The sequence below is a fragment of the Kogia breviceps genome, chromosome 1, assembly GCF_026419965.1.
Source record: "Kogia breviceps isolate mKogBre1 chromosome 1, mKogBre1 haplotype 1, whole genome shotgun sequence".
Lineage (NCBI taxonomy): Eukaryota > Metazoa > Chordata > Mammalia > Artiodactyla > Physeteridae > Kogia > Kogia breviceps.
Genome location: NC_081310.1, coordinates 82350126 through 82376750, shown reverse-complemented (window position 1 = coordinate 82376750; position 26625 = coordinate 82350126). Strand labels below are relative to the sequence as shown.

The following is a 26625-nucleotide window of genomic DNA, read 5'->3' as shown; positions in this document are numbered from 1 at the left end:
TTATTATATCCTATGTCTGAAACGATAGACTACCCCTTCTTTGTCTGATAAAATCCCTTTTATCCTTTAAGGCTGAGGATTAAAAGCCACCTTTTCTGTGAAGCCTTCCCAAACTCTCCTCCGTGCTGAACTAATTAATCCCCCCCATCATTATTATCACTTTGTCCTAGTGCTATTTTAGCACCATATTATTATTAATTAGGTACTCTATGCATTATTGATGCCAAAATAGACTGTGAGTTACTTAGGGTGGGACTTACACTTATTCATCTTGGATCTCCAGGGTTTACCACAGAGGCTGACACCTAGTAGGTACCCAATAAAGGTATACGGAATAAATGAAGTAATTAAAATAGCTACCCTTTGGCAAGAAAGCCTTCTCTATAACACAGGAGTTTGGGGGGGGCATTACTTATAAATATGCTGGACTTGTTCTCAGGATACAGATCTATAGCAGATTGAGGGTTGGAGAAATGACCAGGTACCTTATTATTACCACAGCTGTGCAGTCTTAGACCTGGAAGATTCTAGGCTTAGAAAATTTAAATTCCAAACTCCCTTGCAAAAGAAGAAAATGGTGAAGTAGAGGGAAAGGAGCAGAAGCTAAATTCATCTATTCCTCTACTGAACACCTCTGTTAATACTGGCACCTCTGTCTAGCCTGGCTGTTTGGCCAGTTGGACAGGAGACACTTTGAGGTCAGAAAACAAGTATCAGGAAATGAGGCAGCATTGCCTTTTTTTTTTTGAAAGATAACACAAGAAGTTATTGATTAGTGACTTTAGTAAGAATGAAACAAATATGCTGGGAAACCCTATAGGAATTTATGAGGTGATCTTTGCTTCACATGAGACTCCTACACGTGCAAAGGAAAGGAGTAACTTTCCTGAAATTATACTTAAAGATCCTCCTCCATGTATCAAGACCTCACATTCTTTTTTTTAAATTTTAATTTTAGGTGTTTTAGGTATCTATTCTTTTTTTTAAATTAATTTTTAAAATTAATTTATTATTTTTGGCTGCGTTGGGTATTCGTTGCTGCGCACAGGCTTTCTCTAGTTGCGGCGAGCAGGGCTACTCTGTTGCAGTGCGTGGGCTTCTCACTGCGGCGGCTTCTCTTGTTGTGGAGCACGGGCTCTAGGCGCACAGGCTTCAGTAGTTGTGGCATGTGGGCTCAGTAGTTGTGGCTGGCGGGCTCTAGAGCGCAGGCTCAGTAGTTGTGGTGCAATGGCTTAGCTGTTCCGCAGCATGTGGGATCTTCCCGGACCAGGGCTTGAACCCACGTTCCCTGCATTGGCAGGTGGATTCTTAACCACGGCGCCACCAGAGAAGCCCAAGACCCCACATTCTTGACTGCAAAGAAAAAACACTATTTATATTTGCCAGGCCTAATTTTGTTCCCCAGGGCCATTGTGGCTTTTTAAAAAGTATCTATTTGGGGACTCGGATGAGTCATTGCAGAATGCTTTAAAAATTATAGGTGATGAACATATTGGTATCTGTACCCCAAACTTTAGATTATGTTTAAAAACAACAAAAAAGAATGATTTTTCTTTTCTAGATTTGTTTTAAATCAGTCTTACTTAAAAAGCAAACTCAAAAATTCCCTTCCCCTGTGGTACTATAATCCAATTCAATTCAGCTCAGTTCAATTAAATTTAACAAGTATTTACTGAGCATCCATTATGCGGTAGGCACTGAACTAGGTGTACATATGAACACTTGTTATGACTCCTAACTTTAAGGGGCTCTGAGAGAGATACACAATCACAATGCAACATGAGAGATGGTATAAACAGTGATGGTACCAGGAGCTAATCTAGTGGATTAGCACTATTGCTTGCCTTGTGCTGTCATCAAGGGTGCTTTCCCAGCTCTATGTAGAGAAGGAAGGTGGGCAGAAAAAATCCCTGATTTTAAAATGTCAACCTCAAAAAGTCTTGCATCACACATTGAAAAACAAGTTTCTTCACTTTTAAGTCTTTGGTAAGGGACCAGACACTAACATTTATAGGATTTTAAATTTTAATTACTAAAATAATTGAGCTAAACAACTGTGTTCCTAAACAAAGCTACATATTATAACAAAACTCTATCTATCTATCTATCTATATCTATCTATTTCCTCTTTTTTTTTTTTTTACTATACTCCACAGATAGAAATTACATGTGAGTTTCTTATTATAACAAAGACATTGCGGGAATTTAGAATCAAATCTGAAGAGTGGTATGATGAAAAAAATGAATGGACATTCTGAGGAGCAGGAAAATAGAAAAAGACTTACAGGAAAATAACGAGAAAAAAAACCCAAGATATTTGCCTTAATGGAGTAATAAGCTTCTAATTATAGCCAAATACTTAGCTGGAACATAGGAATTAGTGAGAGAGAAGGATAAGATGGAACTTTTATTTTTTTTTAAGACATTATTATTTATTTTATTTTTGGCCGCGTCGGGTCTTAGTTGCAGCACACGGGATCTTTTGTTGCGGCACACGGGATCTTTTGTTGCGGTGCGTGGGCTTCTCTCTAGTTGTGGCGCGCGGGTTTTCTCTTCTCTAGTTGTGGCTCACGGGCTCCAGAGCACGCAGGCTCTAGCTGGGGCGTGCGAGCTCAGTAGTTGTGGTGCGTGGGCTTAGTTGCCCTGCAGCATGTGGGATCTTAGTTCCCGGACCAGGGATGGAACCCATGTCCCCTGCATTGTAAGGCAGATTCTTTACTACTGGACCACCAGGGAAGTCCCAAGATGGAATTTCTTTTTAACATCTTTATTGGAGTATAATTGCTTTACAATGTTGTGTTAGTTTCTGCTGCATAACAAAGTGAATCAGCTGTATGTATACATATATCCCCATATCCCCTCCCTCTTGCATCTCCCTCCCACCCTCCCTATCCCACCCCTCTAGGTGGTCACAAAGCACTGAGCTGATCTCCCTGTGCTATGCAGCTTCTTCCCAGTAGCTATCTATTTTACATTTGGTAGTGTATATATGTCAGTGTTACTCTCTCACTTCGTCCCAGCTTACCCTTCCCCCTCCCCGTGTCAAGTCCATTGGGTTTTTTTTGTTGTTTTTTTTTGTGGTACGCGGGCCTCTCCCATTGCGGAGCACAGGCTCCAGACGCGCAGGCTCAGCGGCCATGGCTCACGGGCCCAGCCGCTCCACGGCATGTGGGATCTTCCCAGACCGGGGCACGAACCCGTGTCCCCTGCATCGGCAGGCGGATTCTCAACCACTGCGCCACCAGGGAAACCCAAGTCCATTCTTTACATCTGTGTCTTTATTCCTGTCCTGCCCCTAGGTTAATTGGAAGCTTTTTTTTTTTTTTTTTTTAGATTCCATATATATATGTCAGCATATGGTATTTGTTTTTCTCTTTCTGACTGACTTCACTTTGTGTGACAGACTCTAGGTCCATCCACCTCACTACAAATAAGTCAATTTTGTTTCTTTTTATGGCTGAGTAACATTCCATTGTATATATGTGCCACATCTTCTTTATCCATTCACCAAGATGGAACTTTGTTGGTTTTTTTTTTTTTTTTGCGGTACGCAGGCCTCTCACTGCTGTGGCCTCTCCCATTGCCGAGCACAGGCTCCGGACGCGCAGGCTCAGCGGCCACGGCTCACGGGCCCAGCCGCTCCGCGGCATGTGGGATCTTCCCGGACCGGGGCACGAACCTGTTTCCCCTGCATCAGCAGGCGGCCTCTCAACCACTGCGCCACCAGGGAAGCCCAAGATGGAACTTTTAATACCTCAAAATAGTGATTACAGTTGTCAGGGCTACCGCTGTGTTTTTTACCTCTTTGCTTTTTGCACATACTATTCTCTCTGTCTAGAAAGCTGTCCCATCCCTCTCGCATTTTATCTAGTGGAACGATGCAACTTTTAAAACCCAACTCACTCTCACAATATTCCTCTAGGAATTTATTTGTTTACATGTCTATTTTCCATGTAAGCCTATGAGTTTTTTGAGGGCACATACATGAATACATTCTTTTTGTAAAAGTTTTAAATAGTATACATAAAGCTCAAGTCTTCCTTGACTCTTCTCCCCATTAGTCTTTCTAGAATAAATTGATCAACAGACATTTATTAAGCACCTATGTGCCAGGCACTGTTCCAGAAGCTGTGAATATAGCAGTAAGTGAAGTAAAAAAATTCTGCTCTCGTGGAATTTATATTCCACTGGGGGAGGAGGGAAGATAAGCAAAATTGATAAATATAATAATAATGGTGAAAACATATCACTTACTATATGTGAGGTACTATTCTAATGAGATAGAAACTATCCTACTTTACAAAGAAATTGAGGCACAGGAATCAAGTCTTGTATCTTGAAAGCGACCAGGTTGGGATGCAAACCGAGACAATCTTGTTCTCTTATTCAGGAGAACTCTCTCTAGTATGTTAGATGACTCTCTCTAGTATGTTAGATGAACAAAATGCTATGGAGAAAAATAAGCAGGTTTGAAGGAGACTTGGAGGTGATAGTGATGGTGTGAGATTTTTAATCTAGTGGTCAAGGAAGACCTCACTGAGAAACTGACATTTGAGCCAAGACTTGAATAAGGCAATGGAAGACATATCTGGGAGAGGAGCAAGTGCAAGGGGTCCAAGGCCTGGTATGTTCAGGGAACAGAAAGGAGGCTGATGTGGCTGGAGTGAAGTTGGGTAGTAAGTTGGGTATTAAGTGAAGTTGGGTAGTAGAGATGAGATTAGAGAGATTAAGGGAAGGGGATGGAGGGGAGTGTGAAGATGAGATCATGTAAGTAAGGCCTGGTAAGGATTGTAAGGATTTTGATTTTTACTTTAAGTAAGATGGGAAACATCTGGAGGGTTTTGTGCAGAGATGTGACATGCCCTGAATTACATATTTTCTCAGGATCGCTCTACTGCTGTATTGATAACAGACTATAGAGGTTAAGGGTAAGGCAGTTGTAATGATCCCGATGGGAAGTGATGGTGGCATGAACCAGGGTGGTAGTGGTGAGGGGGCATCAGATTCTGGACACACTTTGAAGGGAAGGATCACAAGATTTACTGATAAATCAGGATGTAGGTGAGAGAAAGAGGGGAGTCACGAAGACAACAAGGTTTTTGGCCTAAGAAACTAGAAGAATGGATAAGTCTGAGGGGTATTATATTTAAGAAGAAATATCAGAAGCTTGGTTTGATCATTGTTAAATATGGATGTTTATTAGACATTCAAGTAGAAGTGTCAAATAGTTGTATATATAAATCTGGAGTCTGGGGGAGAAGCTCAGACTAAAAATAGAGGTTCTCAATGGGGAAGGGTGTGATTTTATGCCCAGAGGACATCTGGCAATGTCTGGAAACATTTTTGGTTGCCGTAAGTGCTGGAGTGCTACTGGCATCTGGTGTGTAGAGGCCAGGGATGTTGCTGACCATCCTATAATGCACAGGACAGTTCCCCACAACAAAGAATTATCTGTCCTCAAATACTAACAGTGCTGAAGTTGAAAAACTCTAGACTAGAGATGTAAATCTGGGAGTCATTAGAGGATAAAATTTAAAGCCATGAGACTAGATAGGAATGAGGTGCAGACAAGAAGAGAGGTAGTCCAAGGACAGAGTTCCAGGGATTCCAAAAACAGGAGAAATGAACAAAAGAGACAGAGAAGGAATGGCAAGTGAGGAAGGAGGACTAGGAGAGTACAGTTTCGGGAAGCTAAGTGACAAAAGTCTTTCAAAGTGAAGGAACTGGGCTTCCCTGGTGGCGCAGTGGTTGAGAGTCCGCCTGCCAATGCAGGGGACACGGGTTCGTGCCCTGGTCCGGGAGGATCCCACATGCCGCGAAGCGGTTGGGCCTGTGAGCCATGGCCGCTGAGCCTGCGCGTCCGGAGCCTGTGCTCCGCAATGGGAGAGGCCACAACAGTGAGAGGCCCGCGTACCGCAAAAAAAAAAAAAAAAAAGTGAAGGAACTGATCAACTGTGTCAAATGCTGCCGATATGTCAAGTAAAATGAGTACTAAAAGTTGACTCTGACTTTAGCCATGGGGAGATCCCTGGAACCACAACAGAAGCAATTTTGGGGATTGATGGACATGAAAGCCTGAATGGAGTGGCTTAAGAGAAGAGGTAAGGTTTAAAAGAAGATGGAGGTTTAAGAGAATATATAAGGAGAGGAATCAGAGGCAGTGAGTAAAAACAACTCTTGAGGGCTTCCCTGGTGGCGCAGTGGTTGAGAGTCCGCCTGCCGATGCAGGGGACGCGGGTTCGTGCCCTGGTCCGGGAGGATCCCACATGCCGCAGAGCGGCTGGGCCCGTGAGCCATGGCCGCTGAGCCTGCGCGTCCGGAGCCTGCGCTCCGCAACGGGAGAGGCCACAACAGTGAGAGGCCCGCGTACTGCAAAAAAAAAAAAAAACAACGAAAAACACCTCGAAGAATTTTGCTATAAAAGAGAACAGAGAAATACTATAGAACGTGGAAAGAGATAGGAGGTTAATAGAAGGTTTTTCAAGGTGGGGAAAAATCCTAGCATGTTTCTACGCTTCTGTGAATGATCCAAAAGAGTGGGAAAAACCCATTTAGGATTGAGAGAGGAGCAGGTTTGGAGTGATGCCCTGGGGTAGGTGAGGGGATGGAATCTGGCACCCCAGTAGGAGGGCTGGGCTTAGCCAGGAGCATTCTCCACTGTGATGTGAAGGCAGAGGATAGCAGCAGTAGTGGGAGCTGTGGAAGTTCTCTTCTAATGACTTCTCTTAGCAGTTAATGTACACCTCGAGTAATATCTTCTTGATGTGTGTATCCTTAGTATAAAGTAGATGTTGAATTAAGTATTTGCTAAAGGAATATATGAATCAGATTCATATTTTTTAAAGAAGTTAAGACCTCAGCTTAAATGTCACCTATCATGCTATACTTTTGCTAAATATTCGACAGCAATTTTGTCAGGAGTAAGGAAAAAGTCTGGCATTCAACATTTATGTCGGAAAATATTAGGAATCTCACACACACACATCATCTTGCTCATCACTGGATGTATATACTTTACCCAGAAAGAACTCATTATTTCTCAAATGGGCTGTACCTTTCCCCACCACCTCCTGTCCTCAATTATGCTGTTCTCTCATTCCTGAATGCTCTTTCTTCCTATGGAAATCCAACTTACTCTTTAAGGTCTAGCACAAATGCTATCTCCACTGTGAAGCATTTCCTGATTACTCTGCCAGAATTAATTGTATTTATTTTGGATGCATTTTATTTAACTTACATACATTAACACTTCTCAAATTTCTGTTCCTAAGAACCCCTAACAACAGAAGACAATGAATTTATTAGTCCTGAGGGTACAGTCCAAATTGGTTTACCAGCTTACATCTTTCTTTGAGGTCTGGTATTTTGTTTTAAAAATACATAACAATTTTGTTATTTTTCATAAAAGGACCTTTTAAATTTCAACATAAACATATTTTTGATAAGGAATTTACCAGTTAAATTATTTAATCCCCTCCCCCCGGCAATTCTAAGAAAACAGACACTCCAAAAGATGTGTCATGTTTATTTTGTGCCTTTGTGTGTCCCTGGTACTAATCATATCCTAATTTGAGAAATACAGATTTGTTTACGTCCCCCATCTGGACATAAGATCATCAAAGATAGGGACATCTTATTTTCTTTGTATTTTAGGCCCTGCTTTGGAAGTGTACTTTATATAAAGCAGCTACTTAATAAATATCTTCCCTCTTGCTCCCAAACAGTATAATCATAACATTCTGTCAATATCCTTGGCTCACATTTTTTTCCTTGCTGCTCTCTGACTGAAGCAATAGTAATAGCAATAGTAAACAAAACAAAACAAAAAACCAACAACTCAAATATCTATGGACAGTTGAATGGAGAAGCAAGCTGTGGTATGTTCACACAGTGGAATGGTACACAGCACCGACAAAGGAATGAACAAGGTTACATGGAACAATACAGATGAATCTTAGAAGCATGTTGAGTGAAAAAGTATGATACAATTTTTTAATTAAGCTCAAAAATAAGTAAAACTAAACAACACATCATTTAGAATTAGTGATAAAAATACAACTCTCCCCATCAAAGCAAGGGCATTAAACACAAAATTTAGGATAGTGCTTACTTGTTGTAGGGAGATAAAGGATGTAATTTTAGCAGATCACACAGACAGATCCATGTTATTGGCAATTTTCTAGTCCTTAGGTGACGGATCCAAGGGTATTCATTATGTTATTATATTTTCTAACTTATATTTACACACACTCTTTAATAAAAACATTATATATTAAGATAGAATTAAGGGAAAAAAGCTTCTATATCTATAGAGTTTCTATACTCTGAAGTTTCTCACAATCTTTAGCATGCTAATGTGAATATCTCTCCTTTCCAGGAGGATACAGTGATTTTTCCAAACTTAGCTGGCTAAGAATCTTTTAAAATGGAGTATCTATCAATATCTCCCCAAACAAATTTTCTATAGAACAGACCTTGGGACACACTGAATTAAGATATAAAATATTTCCTTGATTATAACCAATTCCATTGAGGTTACTTTACCCCATGATACTTTCCTACAGACAGTGTAACTGCCTATGAAAAAATGTAGCTACTCCTTCCCAGTTCCCACCTTAGTACTGGACACCTGATTTATAAAAAAAACAAAAAGCAAAGCAAAGCAAAACAAATAAATAGGAGCCCTTGGTCCCACTTCCTCTCCCCCTGTGAAGAAACAGGACAAAAAAGCAACCAATGGGATTCTGCATGTGTCCACCACTGTGCATGTGTCATTCATTGGAGTATCATGCGAGAAGAAAGGATTATCCTCAGTCCACAGGGCAAAAGATGGACTCCTCAAAGACTGAACTGCCTGTCATATCAGTTACATAAAGATATGAAAGGGGGTTACCATCTGAGAATGAAGAGAGCTACAGATGTACTTTCTCACCACTGGGAACATTCAAGACCACGTCAATTTGTCAGAGCAACCACAACTAGAAGAGTAGAATGGTGACCGCCATACCAAAACAAACAAACAACACCCCCAAACCCAACAGGAAACAAAACTCCAAATTACCTATCTGTAGCAAACATGGATGGTGAAGACTCTGTGCAAGTCTATTAATTATAGAGGTACTGAGTCTGGAGGCTTCAAAGGGGAAATTTGTGTGAGCACAAATGGAAATCAAGCTACTAAAGCTTTTTCTCCAAAGACCACAAAAGTCACCTGGCAATTGGACTACCGTCAGAGTAAATTTTACCACTGCCCCAGTATATTCCTACCTGGCATAATAATATAATTCTGCTCTTGAATTACGTTAAAGTAGTTTTCAAAACAAGTGATTTGGAAGTATGGGTGACAAAAGAGGTGGTGACAATGAGTATCCAAAGTCTTTTTTACTTTATTTCACCCAAATGTAATAGTAATAACAACAGCAGCAAGCAACACTTTTTTTTTGTTGTTTTTGTTTTTGTTTTTGGCCACGCCACGTGGCATGTGGGCTCTTAGTTCCCTGACCAGGGATTGAACCTGCACCCCCTGCATTGGAAGCACAGATTCTTAACCACTGGTCCACCAGGGAAGTCCCAGCAACACATATTAAGTGCTTACCCTGTGCCAGATTCTCCTCTAATATTTTATATATATCACCCAATCATCATAACAATGATATAAGGAGCTATTATTACCTCTATTTTACAGTTGAGAAAACTGAGGCCCCCAAAAGTTAAATAATTTGCCTAAGGTCATACAAGTGGACATATGGCAAAACTAGGATTTAAAAAAGGTAGTCAGTCTGTCACTAGAGCCCTTGCTCTTAATTGCTGTGCTACACTGCCTCCTAGACCAAAGAGTACAATAAGGTGATTTATAAATAACAGGTCTCATTCAAGCCCAGAAGTTCTACTGATAATCCTAATGAAAGAACTTATGTCCTAAAGGATTCATCATTCAATTGGGGAAGGTAATACAGTTTTTCAGGACTGTGTAGAGGATAATCAACTACATACTTTACTACTTAATAATCCCAATGGACATCAAATTGACCTTTACAAATTTGTAGAACATCTTAATATTTTTCTCATCATTAAAAAACATTAAAATGTAGATAACATAGGAAATAAAGAAGTAAACGAGTCACTCGTGTGTCACTACACAGGATTAGCATTTTTGAGCTTTTCCTTTCATTTAAAGTTTTTTATTGTCTAACCCAACAAATCCTGAAACAAATATGCAAACACTGGATAGGGTCTTACACACCACACAAAAAGGCACATCCTATAAACCTGTAAAAGATAATATCATTTTCCTAAACTGCAACCTTCTGGCTGCAAGAGACAGAAACCCATTCAAACTAGCTTAAGCAAAAGAAAAAAAGTGTACTCAACGACATGGGGTTGGGGGTCTATCACTGAACCAGTGTAAGATCAGTGCCTCATAAGGGACTGGAATCTGGAACTGGATGCTGCTTTGAAACCAGACAGTACATACCTCTCTGACTCTGTCTCTATTTCTGACTTTTTCATTTATTGGTCTCTTCTTTTAGCTTTGCATTATTCATCTGCTTCTTTCTTTTTTCTTTTGAGTTGAAGTAAAATGTTTTTCCAACTAATTTTCTCCATATAAATTGATGATTTTTTTCTTTTCTTTAATCTATTTTTTAAAAATTATTAGTTTTATTTGTTTATTTTTTGGCTGCGTTGGGTCTTCGTTGTTGCGCATGGGCTTTCTCTAGTTGCGGCGACTGGGGGGGGCCACTCTTCGTTGCAGCGCACAGGCTTCTCATTGCGGTGGCTTCTCTCATTGCAGAGCAGGGGCTCTATGTGCGTGGGCTTCCGTAGTTGTGGCTCACAGGCTCTAGAGCACAGGCTCAGTGGTTGTGGCGCTCGGGCTTAGCTGCTCCGCGGCATGTGGGATCTTCCTGGACCAGAGCTCAAACCCGTGTCCCCTGCATTGGCAGGCAGATTCTTAACCGCTGTACCGCCAGGGAAGTCCCAAATTCATGATTTTTAAAATTTGTTAATTTTTAAGAATCAGGAGCAGTTAATTTCAGGGTTGGAAGGGCATGGTGTGAAGCTATAAACGTAAAATTTTTCTGGCTGGCAAATTAGTATTTAAGCATCTTAAAAATGTTAATATTCTCTGATGCAGTAATTTCATCTCAACATTGTTAGCAGTGCATTGAATCTAGGATCACAAAAATCTGAACCTGAATTCTAGCTTTGCACTTCCTTGCAAAATGACGTAAGGCAAACTACTTAATTGTCTTCTCTTACTGTTCCAGTTTTTTCACTTGAAAATTGGAACCACAAGAATATTACCTTGTGGATCATGAAGATTAAATGAGATAATGTATGAAACGAAGTCAGCAGATTGTCTGGCATATAGTATATGCCCAATTACTATTATCCCAAGTGAACAAATGGACAAGTGTGTAATGATGTATATAAAATCATGTTTGTTACAGCACTGTTTATTATAAGAGTAAAAAAATTATAAACAATGAATATCAAAAAATATTTGTTTTGTTCACTGCCATATATCTAGTCTCAAGATAGCTCTTGGAATACATAGGTGCTCAATAAGTACTTGTTGAGTTAACAAAAAACTGAGGATTGGTTAAATAAGTTGTGGCACAACTGGACAATAGAATGCTATTCAGTTATTAAAAATGACATATATAAGTATTTTCATTGAAAGTACACATATAGTATATTCCACTTTATTTAAACATACATGTGTATACATTAATAGGAAAAAACATAAAAGGGCACACATCAAGATGGTTGACATTTCCAATGGTGTGATGGTGGTAGTATGAATATTTTTATTATCTTATTTTTGCTTAACTTATTAAATGTTTTTCCTATAAGGATTACATATTGATTTTGTAACAAAAAGCTGTTTTTAATTAAAAAATGTTTCAATGTACAAATAAATTGGAATCAGGGGACACAGATTTGAATCTTGGGTCAAATTTAGTTTTTTTAAAAAGCATCTTGTTAGAGTTATTCATTTATATACCTATTTTTCCATTAGACACTGAGATCTTTAATGACATAGAATATGTCTTCATCTTTCTAACACCTTGCACAGAACTTCACACATAACAGCGCTCAATAAATGCTTGTCAGTGACAGGTGATACACTCCATCACAGCTCTTGGCAATGGTGTTTTAACACTTTGGTTACAGGAGAAAAGTAAACTCTCCTAAAAATCTCTACCAAGAGATGGTAGATGGTGATGGTTTCAACAGTTTCAAAACTGATTCTGAAATACATACAAGTGAAGAAGTGTCCTCTGAATTCCTCTTCCTTTGCAATGTAAATTCTGTCACAGGATCCTAATTTTTCAGTAAATAATTCAGAGATCAAACCAACTCGTGGTTATAGGAGAAGGTCCAAGTTTCTAGTGTTACTTGTTTAGGTAGAAATCTATAAAGAACCTGTTGATAATATGAATAGGCATCCTCCCAGTTTCAAATCTATCTACAGAAATTCAAAATGCCAACTGTTTTCTAAGCTCTAAACTGTACTCTCTACAAAAAAACACTAATGTCCTGACTTTGTCAGAATTATATTATTACCAAAGCTCAGGCATCATCTCGGGTAGTAATGAAACTAACAGCTGCCACTAGTTAATCAAGTTAGTCATTTTTACCCAAAGGGCAACACTGTCTTAAATCTCATTCTTAATTATCTCTGGATGACAGAAATCTTTAAACAAAACTAAATGATTCCTTACTTTTATACTGTTTTTTCCCTGCTTTGGTTTACAATATTTTTTAGTAGGCAGAAAGCTTCACATATTTTCCATTTGATAAAAACATATTTTGCTATCTTATAAGTGACATTTATAAGCAAGGGATTAAAAAAAATTATAGCTAGATAAATCTTCCTAAAATATTATTTCAACTGAGTGCCCAGATTGGAAACAAACTGAGTCCAATTCCAGCTTTGCCACTTACGAGCTCTATGACTTTGGACAAAGTACTTAACTACTCTAAGTCTCATCTGAAAAATCAGGTTGATGATAATAATAAAAATACCTACCTCACTGGGTTGTTATGAGAATTAAATAAAAATTTAATGAATAAAGCAGCACTAGCCAATAGAAATGCAAAGCAAGTCACAAATATGAGTGGCTATGTAATTTTAAATGTTCTAGTAAGCACATTAAAAAGGTAAAATAAGCAACATCAATTTTAATAGCATATTTGACTTAATCCATATATCTAAAACATTATCAACTTAAAAATTATTAATGAGATTTTTACACTTTTTGTGTACTAAGTCTTTGAAATCCAATATGTATTTTATACTTGTGGCACACCTCAAACTAGACTAGCCACATTTCAAGTGTTCAATAGTTACAAAGGCTAGTGGCTACATTTTGGATAGCACGGGTATAAAGTATTAAAACAGTGTCTAACACATAGAATATGCTAAATAAATTTTACTTCTTAGTGTCATCATAATCCCCTCTTAGGAGTTGCCATGGATCAGTGTTTCTCAAATCATGTGCTCATAACACCAGCTAATATCTGGTGGTTCTAGGGCATGTCACTAAATAACACTGAAATACATAGTAAGAAAACTATTTCTTTTTATCTTTTTAGCTTTCTATCTTTCTAACCATATCAAGGAAAAAATGTCAGTTTGGTACTACAGTGCTCTGTTCTTTAAAATTTTAATTTTTTAATTGAGATCTAATTCATAGGCAATAAAATGTACCACTTTTAAGGATATCATTTGATGATTCTGACAAATGTATACAGTCATGTAACCATCTCCTTGATCAAGATATAGAACACTTCCAACACCTGAGTTAGGGCTTCTAAAAAATCAAGAAACTAAAAAAACCCCTCAATAACAACAAGAGCCCCCATGAAGTCAACCCCATGCCCTTGAATATATAATGTCAAATTGCTTTCCAGAAAAGTTATGGATTTACACTTCTACTGGCAATATTTGAGACTGCCTCACTGTACATTTATCTTGAGGAAATATTCAGAGATAGGATTGTTTATCAATATACAAGATGTTTACTGCAGTATTTATATCAAGCAAAAAATTGTAAACAATCTAAACGTCAAATGGTAATGGTTAAACAGAGATACATCCTTAAAATTGAAACTATAGAGCCATTAGGATCATTTTAAGTAGTGTTAATAACATGGTAAAATGTTCTCAATATAATTACAAGTGGGCAAAACAAGTACAAAACCTTATAGACAATGTAATGTGATCCTTATTATGTCAAAAACAAACATACACACAAAACTCAAAAACCTTCAGGTAAAGAAAAAACACTAGGAGAAAATATATCGAAATATTAACTGGCTAGCTCTGAGTTGTGTGGTAGTATGAATGATTTTGACTTTTATATATATTTTTTTATTACAATGAGCATGAATTACTTGGGGGGGAGCCTATTTTTCTTCATCTGTCTTTGCTAGTTAGAAAACAACTGAAAAATGAGACCATTAATTATTGTGCAGGCTTGTTAATGAGGGTTTATTTGAATCCAGTAGTGTTATAGAGAACCTACTATGTGTAGTCATTATTATTGGTTTGAAAGGGAATCTGGCAGTAAGAGGATTGTTGATCTAGGGTTACTTTTCCTCCTAGTCAAAAGTCTTAAGAAAGTACTGAACTGACTGACAGCACTGGGGAAAACTAAAGAGCTCTCTTCATCCACAATTCAGGCAGGGCTCAAGTAATGCTGGCAGCACTCTGACTAATACATTCACCTCACCTCCCTTTTCTACTCCACTTCTATCCTGTTTCTGAGAAGACAGAGGGATTTCTTCTATTGGGAGAACAATTCCATCCGTACTGATCTGGTTCTTGGCCTCTCAGCTCACACAGCTAACCTAACATGTCAACTGCTGCCAGCAAGGACCAGAACTCTTTAACACTGATTGACTTGTGAAGTGATAAGGCAAGCCAGCTCAAAACCCAAACCAAGATGCTCATTTATTTGCAAGGTACGATCATGTGCTTCAGAAACACAACAAGAATAATGACTCAGTAGGTGAATACATAATGGGTATAGTTTATTTATATATGTCTAGGAAACTTGCATTTTTATAATAACCCATATTCATTCTGAATATTTTAAGATAAATAATACTTCTCAATTCATATTAACTTGATCGCCAGGGTGATCCTGCTAAAATATAAGTCAGATGCCATGGTTCTACTCAAAACTCTACAATACACACAAAAACTTGTACACAAATGTATATAGCAGCATTATTCATAATAGCTAAAAGGTGGAAATGACTCAAATGTCCATCACTGAACATATGGATAAACAAAATATGGTATTTCATTTCACACAATGAAATATTATTCATCCATAGAAAGGAAAGAAGTATTGATCTAGGCTACAACATGGATGAAACTTGAAAACATTATACTAAGTAAAAGAAGCCACTCACAAAAGACTATATATTGTATGATTCCATTTATATGAAATGTCCAGAACAGGGAAATCTATAGAGACAGAAAGTAGATTAGTGGTTGCTTAAGGCTGGGGGATTCTTTCTGAGGAGATGAAAATGTTCTAAAATTGACTGTGGTGGTAGTTGCACATATCTACGAATATACCAAAAACCAATGAATTGTATACTTTAAAAGGGTGAATTGTATGGTATATGAATTTAACTTCAATAAAGCTGTTAAAAAAACCCCCAATGTCCTACAATGCTCTCTAACTCATAGTGAAAACCAGTCCTCAAAATAGTCTACAAGGCCTTCCACGATCAGATGCCTGATACTTCCCTGACTGCAACCCCAGACTCTTCAGTCTCCTTGAACACACTGCATGATCCTGCTTTAGGAAACAGCACTGCTGTGCCTGAGATTCTCTTCCCTGCATCTGTTTTTGGCTCATTCCCTCACTTCCTCCAAGCCTTTGCTCAAATCACTTCTTAATGAGGGCTTTTCTGATACCATACTAAGTAGTGTGACTGAACCCTACTGCCTCTATGCATTACTGATTTCCCTTCACCTTGCTCTGCTTTTTTCCCCCATAGAATTTATCATCTTCAGATTTACTATAAAATATACTTATTAAGTTACTGTTTATTTCTGTCTCTCTCTGCATTAAAATGTAAGCTTCTTGAGGATTAGGATCTTTGCTTTTATTCACAGAGGTATTTCAATATTCAGTAAATATTTGCTGAAAGAGTGAATGAACTATTGACTTTATGCTCTTCTCATTTGTTCAATAAATGTTTATCTATTCTAGAACTCATAACTAGGGCAATATTACTTTTGACTGTTTCACAAAGACTTTGGTGAAAATATTTGTGGCGAGTAGAACAACCCAGGTCATATATAATTTCAGATGTTGAAATTTGACTTATTCCCTGCTAACTGAGGATCTATTAGGCCAGTATGACTAATGAGACAAATGAAGAAGGAAGTAGTAAGGGCCAGGGGGAAGTATATCCATAAGATGTGCAAATACTGACACAGGAGATGACAGTCTGCACACTGCAAACCTGCATGGACCCCAGAGACATAACAGACTTAACTGCTTAGGGCAAGCACTTGCATGTGTTCAGATCATTGCTGAATCTATTTACCTAGATCCTTTTTCGGGGCACGTTCTCTGCTTTGAAAAAGTCATGAAAATTATGCCTGTAAAGAGGTCCCTGTGATCAGTTACTATCTTTTATTTCTTTGATTTCATTATGTATAAAAGGAGAAGGGAAAGCAATACAAAATTCATATTAAACTTCATATGGCTATGGAGAGAGAAGAAATATTGACTACCTCTCTTCATTCAGAAGGCAGTTTTATTAAGAATGTTGCGGGCTTCCCTGGTGGCGCAGTGGTTGAGAATCCGCCTGCCGATGCAGGAGACACGGGTTCGTGCCCTGGTCCGGGAAGATCCCACATGCCGCGGAGCAACTAAGCCCGTGAGCCATGGCCGCTGAGCCTGTGCGTCCGGAGCCTGTGCTCCGCAACGGGAGAGGCCACAACAGTGAGAGGCCCGCGTACAGCAAAAAAAGAATGTTGCTAAGGAGATAATTAGTTTCTGCAAAGTTCCTTAGTGTCTTAGCAGCAAACACACACCATCTATTTTAAATAGTGTTTAAAGCTAAACAAAGATAATTACAATTACACATCATCAGAGCAGGTCCTATAGAAACAACTCATATAACTACAAAAGGCCTGTAGAACTCTGTTTCACTGTGATCAGTGCTTGAAGCACTGAACAATAATGTCACAAAAGAACTATTTCAAAGAAATAAGGTACTTAAGAGAGAGCAGCTGAAATCAGAAGTCTAAATGGCAAGTTGAATTTCAGATTCAACTAATGTATATTTCCTTTTAAAGTCTAAGGGACATTTTAAGTGAACAAAAAACTTAAGAAATAAAAAATGTTAGAATTTTCAATGCTTTCACAGAGAATGGCATCCACATTTAACATGGAATAATAGTCCTTTATTCTTAAAAATAAAGCAGATATTTTAAAATTAAAAAAGCCCTCTAAGTGACATTTATCTTCAGGTACCTTCTGGCTTAAAACTTAGCTTACTTATACACAGGCCCTATTCTCTCACCAAAAGTTACTTTCATTTCTGGAAATAAGTCAGGAGGGAAGGAAAGAATTCCTTTTTATTTTTTGGTTTTGTTTAAAACTAAGATTTTGTTTCAATTCACAGTGAAGGCAATCTCAATGTATTTTAGAAACAGAAGGCATCCCAGGATGAAGGCTGTTCAAATTGCTACATGTGAGGTTCATGTGATTTTCTAGGATGCAAGAGATGAGTTTTGACCCATCTACCTGTTATATTAAATATCTTGCTCCAAATCATAAACTAGTAAGTGGTAGTGCTGGGATCTGACTGCAAAATAAATCTGTCATAATCTCAGATTTTATTTAATACATCAGGGAAATCAAGTGACCTGTATCACAGAAATATCGTGCAAGAGGCATTTCCCACTCTGGAAGGATAGTAGCTTCTATATCAGCATATAACACTCTGAACTACAAGATATGATTTCTTTTTTCTTTTTTTTTTTTTCAGTTGCACCACAGGGCTTGCAGGATCTTAGTTCCCCAACCAGGGATTGAACCTGAGCCATAGCAGTGAAAGCGCAGAGTCCTAACCACTAGACCGCCAGGGAATTCCCAAGATATGATTTCTTTTCTACTTATTACAATGCTCACCAATCCAGATCTTTGTGGGGCATATCATACTTTACATAATTCCAAGTATAAAAAGAGGGCACGGAGCTTCCCTGGTGGTGCAGTGGTTAAGAATCCACCTGCCAATGCAGGGGACACAGGTTTGAGCCCTGGTCCAGGAAGCTCCCATACGATGTGGAGCAACTAAGCCTACGAGCCACAACTACTGAACCTGTATGCCACAACTACTGAAGCCCGCGTGCCTAGAGCCTGTGCTCTGTAACAAGAGAAGCCACCGCAACGAGAAGCCTGCGCACTGCAAGGAGAGTAGCCCCCACTCGCTGCAACTAGAGAAAGCCTGCGCACAGCAGCGAAGACTCAACGCAGCCAAAAATAAATAAATAAAATAAATTTAAAAAGAAACAGCAAAGCTTAAAAAGAGGGCACTCATCATGGCACATCTAAAAGTATACTGTTTCCTGGTTGCCATAGTCTCTCAAAATAATATTTCTGTACGGTAGAGTTTTGAGGTTAAGGCTGTGTCTTTGTCACTTACTCCTTTGGACTTTTAAGAAATAATTCATGTATTACATAGGGAATTACACAGACTCCCACAAAAATTAAACCCTAACAATTCACAGAAACAAATTGTTCAACTTCTCCCCCCATATTTTATTGCTGCTCACAGCAGCCCTACTATATCCAGGTATAAAACTGAGTTTTAAAAAATATTAACCTTCCCATTTACTGAGAGTCTGGGATTTCAATATGTATTAAGAGTTGTGAATTCTTAATTACTTAACAGTCTAGTAATACCCAAGGTAATCCACATTCATCATGAAAATTGAGCCTTTCCTCTAAAAGCTGAAACTGTTGCTTTCAATTACTTAAGCCTTTACAATAACTGGACTCTGAAATACAAATTGTACTATCTTCTTACTGATAGTGAAAAATTTCACTATTTACTTATTGCTGGAGGCTATATAGTTATGAAAGTAAATTTAAAAAACCAGATTTTGGAACATTTATGTATCACAAACATTAAATTTTTTCCAGGTTGGTAATTACCATAGCAACACCCTCTTTCTAAAAATTTCATTGATCGGGGACCAGTGAACAATCCCATTCAAGATTTTATTGACCCTTCTATTGCTTAAGGATATCTGCTCAAATGTAATTTAGTGTACTGCTTAGCATATTGTTAGGTCAGACAAGGAAATACTGAGCTGGCTAGTTGGAAGGATCTAGTATGAAGCTTTTACAAAGCTGCCTTATTTTTTGTTGTTCCTGCCTTTCTTAATTTTACATTAAAGATTATTTTCTCAGGACCTGGGAAACTAATTTAAGGAAAAACCTAGATGTTTAGGTTCCCCCCCCCCATTTTTAATAGTAAAATGCAGTTTTATTCACAGTACTATTAATTAGCCAAACACATCTGAAAATATATGCACTTTTATCTGTATGTAATATGACTAAATTACAAAGAAATATATAGAAATCTTTGCCAATCTATCTTTCCATCTAAATCCAAAGTATTTTCAAAATTGAGATACAGATGTTTAGTTTTAAACGTCTAATGTTTCAAGTTAAAGAGAAAATGCTATAGTTCTTAAGTATGGGCCATGGGGCTACAAATACTCAATGGGAAATATTAACTCTCAGATCATTTAAAAGTCAATTAGTTTTTCTGAATTCTGATATTAAAGCCTATTTCAAAGCAGATAATTATATATATTCATGAGAGAACTCATTTAGATTAAGAAAATAAAATCCATTATGGCTATCTAGTAATAAAACATTTTGAAAACTAAATTATTAAATATTATTTAGAGAACAATACAGTGTCAGGCATTCAAGTAATACTTATGAAGGGAATGCACAGTGATTAAAAGCATGGACTCTGGCTTTGAGTCTTGGCTCTATCTCGTAGTAGCCATGTTTACTTGGGCAAGTTATTTAATCTCTCTGCCTCAGTTTCCATATACAAAGTGGAGATAATAATAGTACATACCTTATATGAGGATTAGATGATTTAATATATGTAAAGTACTTAGTAAAGTGCCTAGCACATAGTAGATGCTCAATAAATATTTATTATGATTATTTTTTTAGAAGCAGCAGGAACAAAGGGAGAAACTTGCATAAAATAGTTGTGATAGTATTGTGCCGCTCTGTGCTCAAAATTATTCAATGGTACCCCACAGACTACTGAATTAGGTACAAAATCCTCAGTCTGACATTTTAGGATGCATGGTTAAGCTTACAAATACTACCTAAGAGTTTTCAAATTAGAGTAAACTTCGCATAATGTCACTACCATTTGAAACTTTTCCAAGATCATAACCACACTTATACTTTGATTTCTGAAATCAAGGCCAACTAGATAAGGTGAAATTAAATAAAACACAGAAATGCTGGATAAAAAATGCATACATACTTCAAAATGAATAGCTTAACCTCTTAAGAAATTAAGGGAAAATACTTTAGATTATAAATTAGATTAGAAATTAAGGGAAATACTTCAGATTATAGAATTAATGTAGTTAAAGAAAAATTTGAAAAGGATCTGAAAACATGAGAAGAGAAGAAATTAATGAAAAATCAGGCAAATTTGAAAAAGCAAATAGAAATTACAGGCATAAAAATATTACCTTTGAAATTAAAAACTGAATGGACAAATTAAACACATTATACATAGCTGAAGAGAGAATTACTGAACTGAAATACTAATGTGAAAAAAATTACACAGAAGGCAGCACAGAGAGATAACAGGTGGATAATATAAATAAGAGGTTGAGACATGAAAAATAGATAAATGCCTAACATATAGCTCCCAGGAGTTCCAGAAGGAGAGAACAGAATAATTGGGGCAAAAATGCAATATTCAAAGAAATAACGACTGGAAAACTTCCAGAAATTATGCCAAACACGTATTTTCATACCAAGTAACATAAAAATAAATCCCCATTTAGATACATAATACTGAAACAAGAACACTGAAGACAAAAAGATAATCTTAAAAAGAGCCAAAGAAGAAAATATTGCCTACAGATGAAAAACAATTGTATCGAGAGTAGACTTCATTAAGAAGTCTACTAAGAAGCAACAACTGAAAATAGTATTCCCTTGTTCTCTTTTTTTTCTTGGGGAGCTACACGGTACTGGCATGCGGGATCTTAGCTCCCCGGGGATCGAACCCACGCCCCCCTGCAGTGGAAGCACGGAGTCTTAACCACTGGACTGCCAGGGAAGTACCAGTATTCCACTGTCTTCTGATTTCTAAGTGCTGAAAAAAACTATCAACCTGAAATTCTAAACTTAGCTAAACTAAGATATTTTTAGATAAAAACGTCAAGTTGACCAGAACCTGAAAGAAATATTAAAAGATGTTCTTTAGTAAGAATAATACTGGATCAGAAAGAAGGGCCAGGATGAAGAGGGGGGAGGGGCAAATATGTAGGTAAATCTTAACATATATTGACTATTGAAAATAATAATGATTCATTTGGGGATTATAAAAACAAAGTGGAACCAATATGCTGGACAATGATAGCTTGTAAGTTGGGAGGAAGGTGATTAGAGATTCTTCTAAGGATCTGTTTGTGAGAAACAGAATAATTTTAACCACTGTTTCTTCATTCATTCAACAATTATCTTTTACGGACAGGTAAAACTAATCTATAATAACAGAAGTCATAATAGTTATTATTTTGTGTGGAGTTGTGCAAAGGAGGGGACATGAGGAATAAGGGAGGCTTCTAGAGATACTGGTAACATTCTATTATTTGATTTGTGTGGTGGTTACATAGATGTATTCACTTTGTGCTATTTCATTGCTTATCATTTGTATATTTTGCTGTATGTAATGAAGTAGGTACATGTAATATTCCTGTAAAATTTATAAAAGTAAACTACTGCACAGTTTACACCAAAATAAAATTTTGATAGATTATAAATATATAACTTTAAATACAAGTCCTAAAAATAATGTAAAAAATAGAGGTTAGGGGCTTCCCTGGTGGCTCAGTGGTTGAGAGTCTGCCTGCCAATGCAGGGGACACGGGTTCGTGCCCCTGTCCGGGAAGATCCCACATGCTGCGCAGCGGCTGGGCCCGTGAGCCATGGCCGCTGAGCCTGCGCATCCGGAGCCTGTGCTCCGCAGCCGGAGAGGCCACGATAGTGAGAGGCCCGCGTACCGCAAAAAAGCAAAAAACAAAACAAAACAAAAAATAGAGGTTAGTATTTATATAATCTTGGCTGGGAAAGAACTTTCTAAGCATGACATCAAAGGCAGAAACCACTGGTAACTTTGACTACATAAAAGTAAAAAAAAGAAAAGTTTTATACAAAACATTGTGTATAATATAAAACAAAAATATCAAATAGAGGAAAACATTTTGCAAATATATAATATTAGAAAAATGGTCAATATCCTTAATTATACAGATATAATTCTTGCAAAGAATATGAACTGGCAATTCACAAACAGAAATATATAAATGGCTAGTGAGCTCTGGAAATTGGCAAAGAGGTTAACTAATCTGCCTAAATTCACAAAAATAGTAAGAGGGAAATATTCAAATCCAGCCAATCTTACCATTCAATTAATATTTGTTTAATGAATGAATGATTATATATTTAAGACTGTAAGATGTTTTTATCATAGACTACAAAATGCAGGTTATAAAACAGAATGTACAATGAGGCAAATAATAATACAAAGTGAAAAAGTACACAAACACCTCTAATGCCTCCCTGTGTATCTATGTATACATGGCTTAGCATGGATCTCTCAGGGTCCTCAATCATTAAATTCAATTATCATGCCATCGGTCTCTAGTTTCCTCCTCATCCTCTGTCTTTCCTACTCTTAGTTTCCAAATTAATCTTCCTAAAATACTATGACCTTCTTGTAATTCTACTGCTTAAAACTTTCAATTATTCCTCATTTTCTACACAAGAAAGTAGAAAAAAATTCCTCAGCATGGAATTCAAGACCTTCTACAATTATGGCATTCAATCAACCTTTACACTTATTACACACATTCCAGCTAATTGACTACTTGCTGTTCTTTTTCTATGTATGTTGCCTATAGCTTTCTGTAACTTGTTCATGTGGTTAAATCTCCCTCCATATGTCCATTTTTTTTATCCAAGGCTCAGGTTATACACTATCTTTTCCATGAAACATTTGCTAGTTTCTCTTAGCCACTCTGAGAATCCACGGCTCTTTTACCTCTCTCTCCAGGCACTTATTTTCTTATTTTTTATGTTCTATCTTTCCTAATAGACAATGACTTACTTCAGGCAGGATCTTTATCTTCTTCATCTTTGTCATTTTCTTACTAAATATTTACTGAATGAATGTACTTAATCAACAAAACAGAAAAACTCACAGAATTCAATAGTATTATGTTTGGGTATCTTTAAAATGCCAGTGTGTTCCTTGAACATAGGAAACATAACGGTTAACAGTGAAGGTTGGTCATTATTCTCCAGGTCTTTGACCAAATTAAGTGATTTATGAACTTAATAGAGTATACATCCTTCATCTCACACAAACTCTAAATTATTCTATGAACTGATGCATTTTGGTCTACAGCAGTTTGGTCAGCACTGACCTTACTTTTCCTACATAAAGGGAATTTAAGCCTTCCTCTCTGGGAAAGGGGAAAGAGTTATAGGACTGAATGTTCTCCCTTACCTTTTCGTGTTATGCACAGTGGTTCCCCCTAGGACAATCCTCACTCCAGGAGTGGTACGGTTCAGGTTATAAACTGTTAGAGCCTCTTCATAGGTGGCTCCTCCAATTATAAACACAATGATATCCTGAGGTCTGCAATAATGAAGGAAGTTAATATCATAGGATAAGGGGGAAAAAAGGCAAAATTTGCTGTTACTATCATATACACAGTTTTAATTTCTGAATCTTTCTTTTTTTGGTAAAGGAAGCAGATTAAAGCAGAATAGAATAAAAGGTTTAAAAAAAGTTTTAATTATCTGAAATTGGCAGGAAACAGAGCAGGAAATGCTGAATAGTGATTTGCTTTCTGTTTATGAGCGGATGTCATAATTTCTGTGCTGTGGATTTCAGAATAGCACAATAGTGTTTGCTGGAACCAAATGTAGGATATTCTTTTATATTCAAGCGGCTGAAGAGTACTTCACTGTGATATGGTATCAATATAGCAGTAATTTATGCTTGTACTACACATCTCCTTTCACGTATAAGCCCTTCAACAAATACTTAGTACAGTGTCATTACAATGGCCTCTGTCCAAGGACCTCAAAGTATTTTGGAAAGTACTGGTATATTTGGATGTCCCCATAACACGGGAACAGGAAACATTTAGTATTTTGAGTGCAAAAAAAGAATGGGATACATAAATTACTGGCGCTTCTAGAAATCCACCTCTTCTTAAAATCTTTGTTCCTCAATCCTTTGATAAACCAAGAAAAAGAAACCATGGAAACAAACAAAAAACCCGTGGGTGTAGTTTTGATATTGGACATGCTGACGCATCAGCTCAGTCACTAGCCTCATTTAGGTTGCACTGTGTAGTTTTACGGTGTTTCAATCTTTATCAAAATAGCTTTATAACAAAAGTGAGTGGTCCTCTTATTAGATCCTTCTGAAGATATGAACAAGATCACATTATTTTCAAAACTGTTAAAGTTTGCCTTGTTTTTCTTTTCTCATGCCACCAAGAGAAGATAAAATTACTTAATCTTAGTAGGCGAATAGTTTTGTTAAATCACTTACTGGCCATTATTTAAAATGACATCAAGCAGAAGCAACCATTTTGGAGGTTATAGCACAAAACTAAATAGAAATATCTTTAGTCAAAGGATGTACATGCTTATGTATAAATTGTGGGGAAAAAACAACAACAACCAACCCCACATTTCCTTTCTGTTCGTCTCTCTGTCTCTTTCTAAAACACCTTGAAGGAATCACTAGCTGAGAGAGTATTTGTTCTTGTGGGACTTCATGAAAACAGAATCAGATGTTGTGGCTATTTAAAAATGTTCTGGTGCAGCCACTATGGAAAACAGTATGGAGGTTCCTCAATAAACTAAAAATAGAGTTGCCATATGATACAGCAACCCCACTCCTGGGCATATATCCAGACAAAACTATAATTCAAAAAGATACATGCACCCCTATGTTCACGGCAGCATTATTCACAATAGCCAAGACATGGAAACAACCTAAATGTCCACTGACAGATGAATGGATAAAGAAGATGTGGTACATATATACAATGGAATACTATTCAGCCATAAAAATGAATAACTAATGCCACTTGCTGCAACATGGATGGAACTAGAGATTATCACTTACTAAGTGAAGTAAGTCAGAAAGACAAATACCATATGATATCACTTATATGTGGAATCTAAAATATGACACAAATGAACTTATCTATGAAATAGAAACAGACTCACAGACATAGAGAACAGACTTGTGGTTGCCAAGGGGGGGAGGAGGGAGGGGGGAGAGATGGACTGGGAAGTTGGGATTAGTAGATGCAAACTATTACATATAGAATGGATAAACAACCAGGTGCACAAGGAACTATGTTCTGTATCCTGTGATAAACCATAATGGAAAAGAATATAAAAAAGAATGTATATATTTGTATAACTGAATCACTTTGCTGTACAGCAGAAATTAACACAACATTAAAAATCAACTATACTTCGATTAAAAAAACTTAAAAAAATAAATGTAAGAATGTTCAGATAATCTCTGAATTACAGAGATATCCAACAAAGGCTCCCAATAATGAAGGGGGGGTGGTTATTTTGCAACTGATTTAGCAGAGTCAATTATTTTCTATGTGAACTTGGGACTTAAAATCATGCCTTTGAAATGCTACTTTTTAAGACAAGGTAAGCTTCATTCGAATCTACGCACCTGAAACAATGTATTTAGCATCACGATGCTTTAAGTGTTCCATAGTGTTATATATTCTATTCTACAATCATTTTTTGTTACTTTAAAATATACTGTTTTGGGGAATTCCCTGGCAGTCTGGTGGGTGGGACTCTGTGCCTCCACTGCAGGGGGCCCTGGTTCCATCCCTGGTCAGGGAACTAAGATCTATTTTTTTTTTTTTTTGCGGTACGCAGGCCTCTCTCACTGTTGTGGCCTCTCCTGTTGCGGAGCACAGGCTCCGGACAAACAGGCTCAGCGGCCATGGCTCACAGGGCCAGCCGCTCCATGGCATGTGGGATCTTCCTGGACCAGGGCATGAACCCGTGTCCCCTGCATCGGCAGGCAGACTCTCAACCACTGCGCCACCAGGAAAGCCCGGAACTAAGATCTTGAAAGCCGCGTGGCATGGCCAGAAAAAAAAAAAATTATAAAGTAAAATATCTGTTTTTGTCTATATAAATGTTTGCACATGGTACAATATTAAAAAAGGGCATATTGTAAAAAAAAGTAAGTTTCCTTCTCACCTCAGTCCTCTTGCATCCCAGTTTC

General features: G+C 37.4%; 1 protein-coding gene across 3 annotated transcripts in view; it reads right to left on the bottom strand.

The window, feature by feature from the left end:
• VPS45 (vacuolar protein sorting 45 homolog) overlaps nucleotides 1-26625 on the bottom strand; it is a 69673-nt gene that overhangs the window by 1271 nt on the left and 41777 nt on the right. For 2 of the 3 annotated variants that reach the window (XM_059058784.2, XM_059058794.2), the window contains exon 14: nucleotides 23839-23970. In XM_059058784.2, the coding sequence (XP_058914767.1) occupies nucleotides 23839-23970 (132 nt within the window). Of the gene's footprint in view, nucleotides 1-2400; nucleotides 2695-23838; nucleotides 23971-26625 lie in introns of those variants that run through there. The other variant, XM_059058806.2, reaches the window with a different exon arrangement.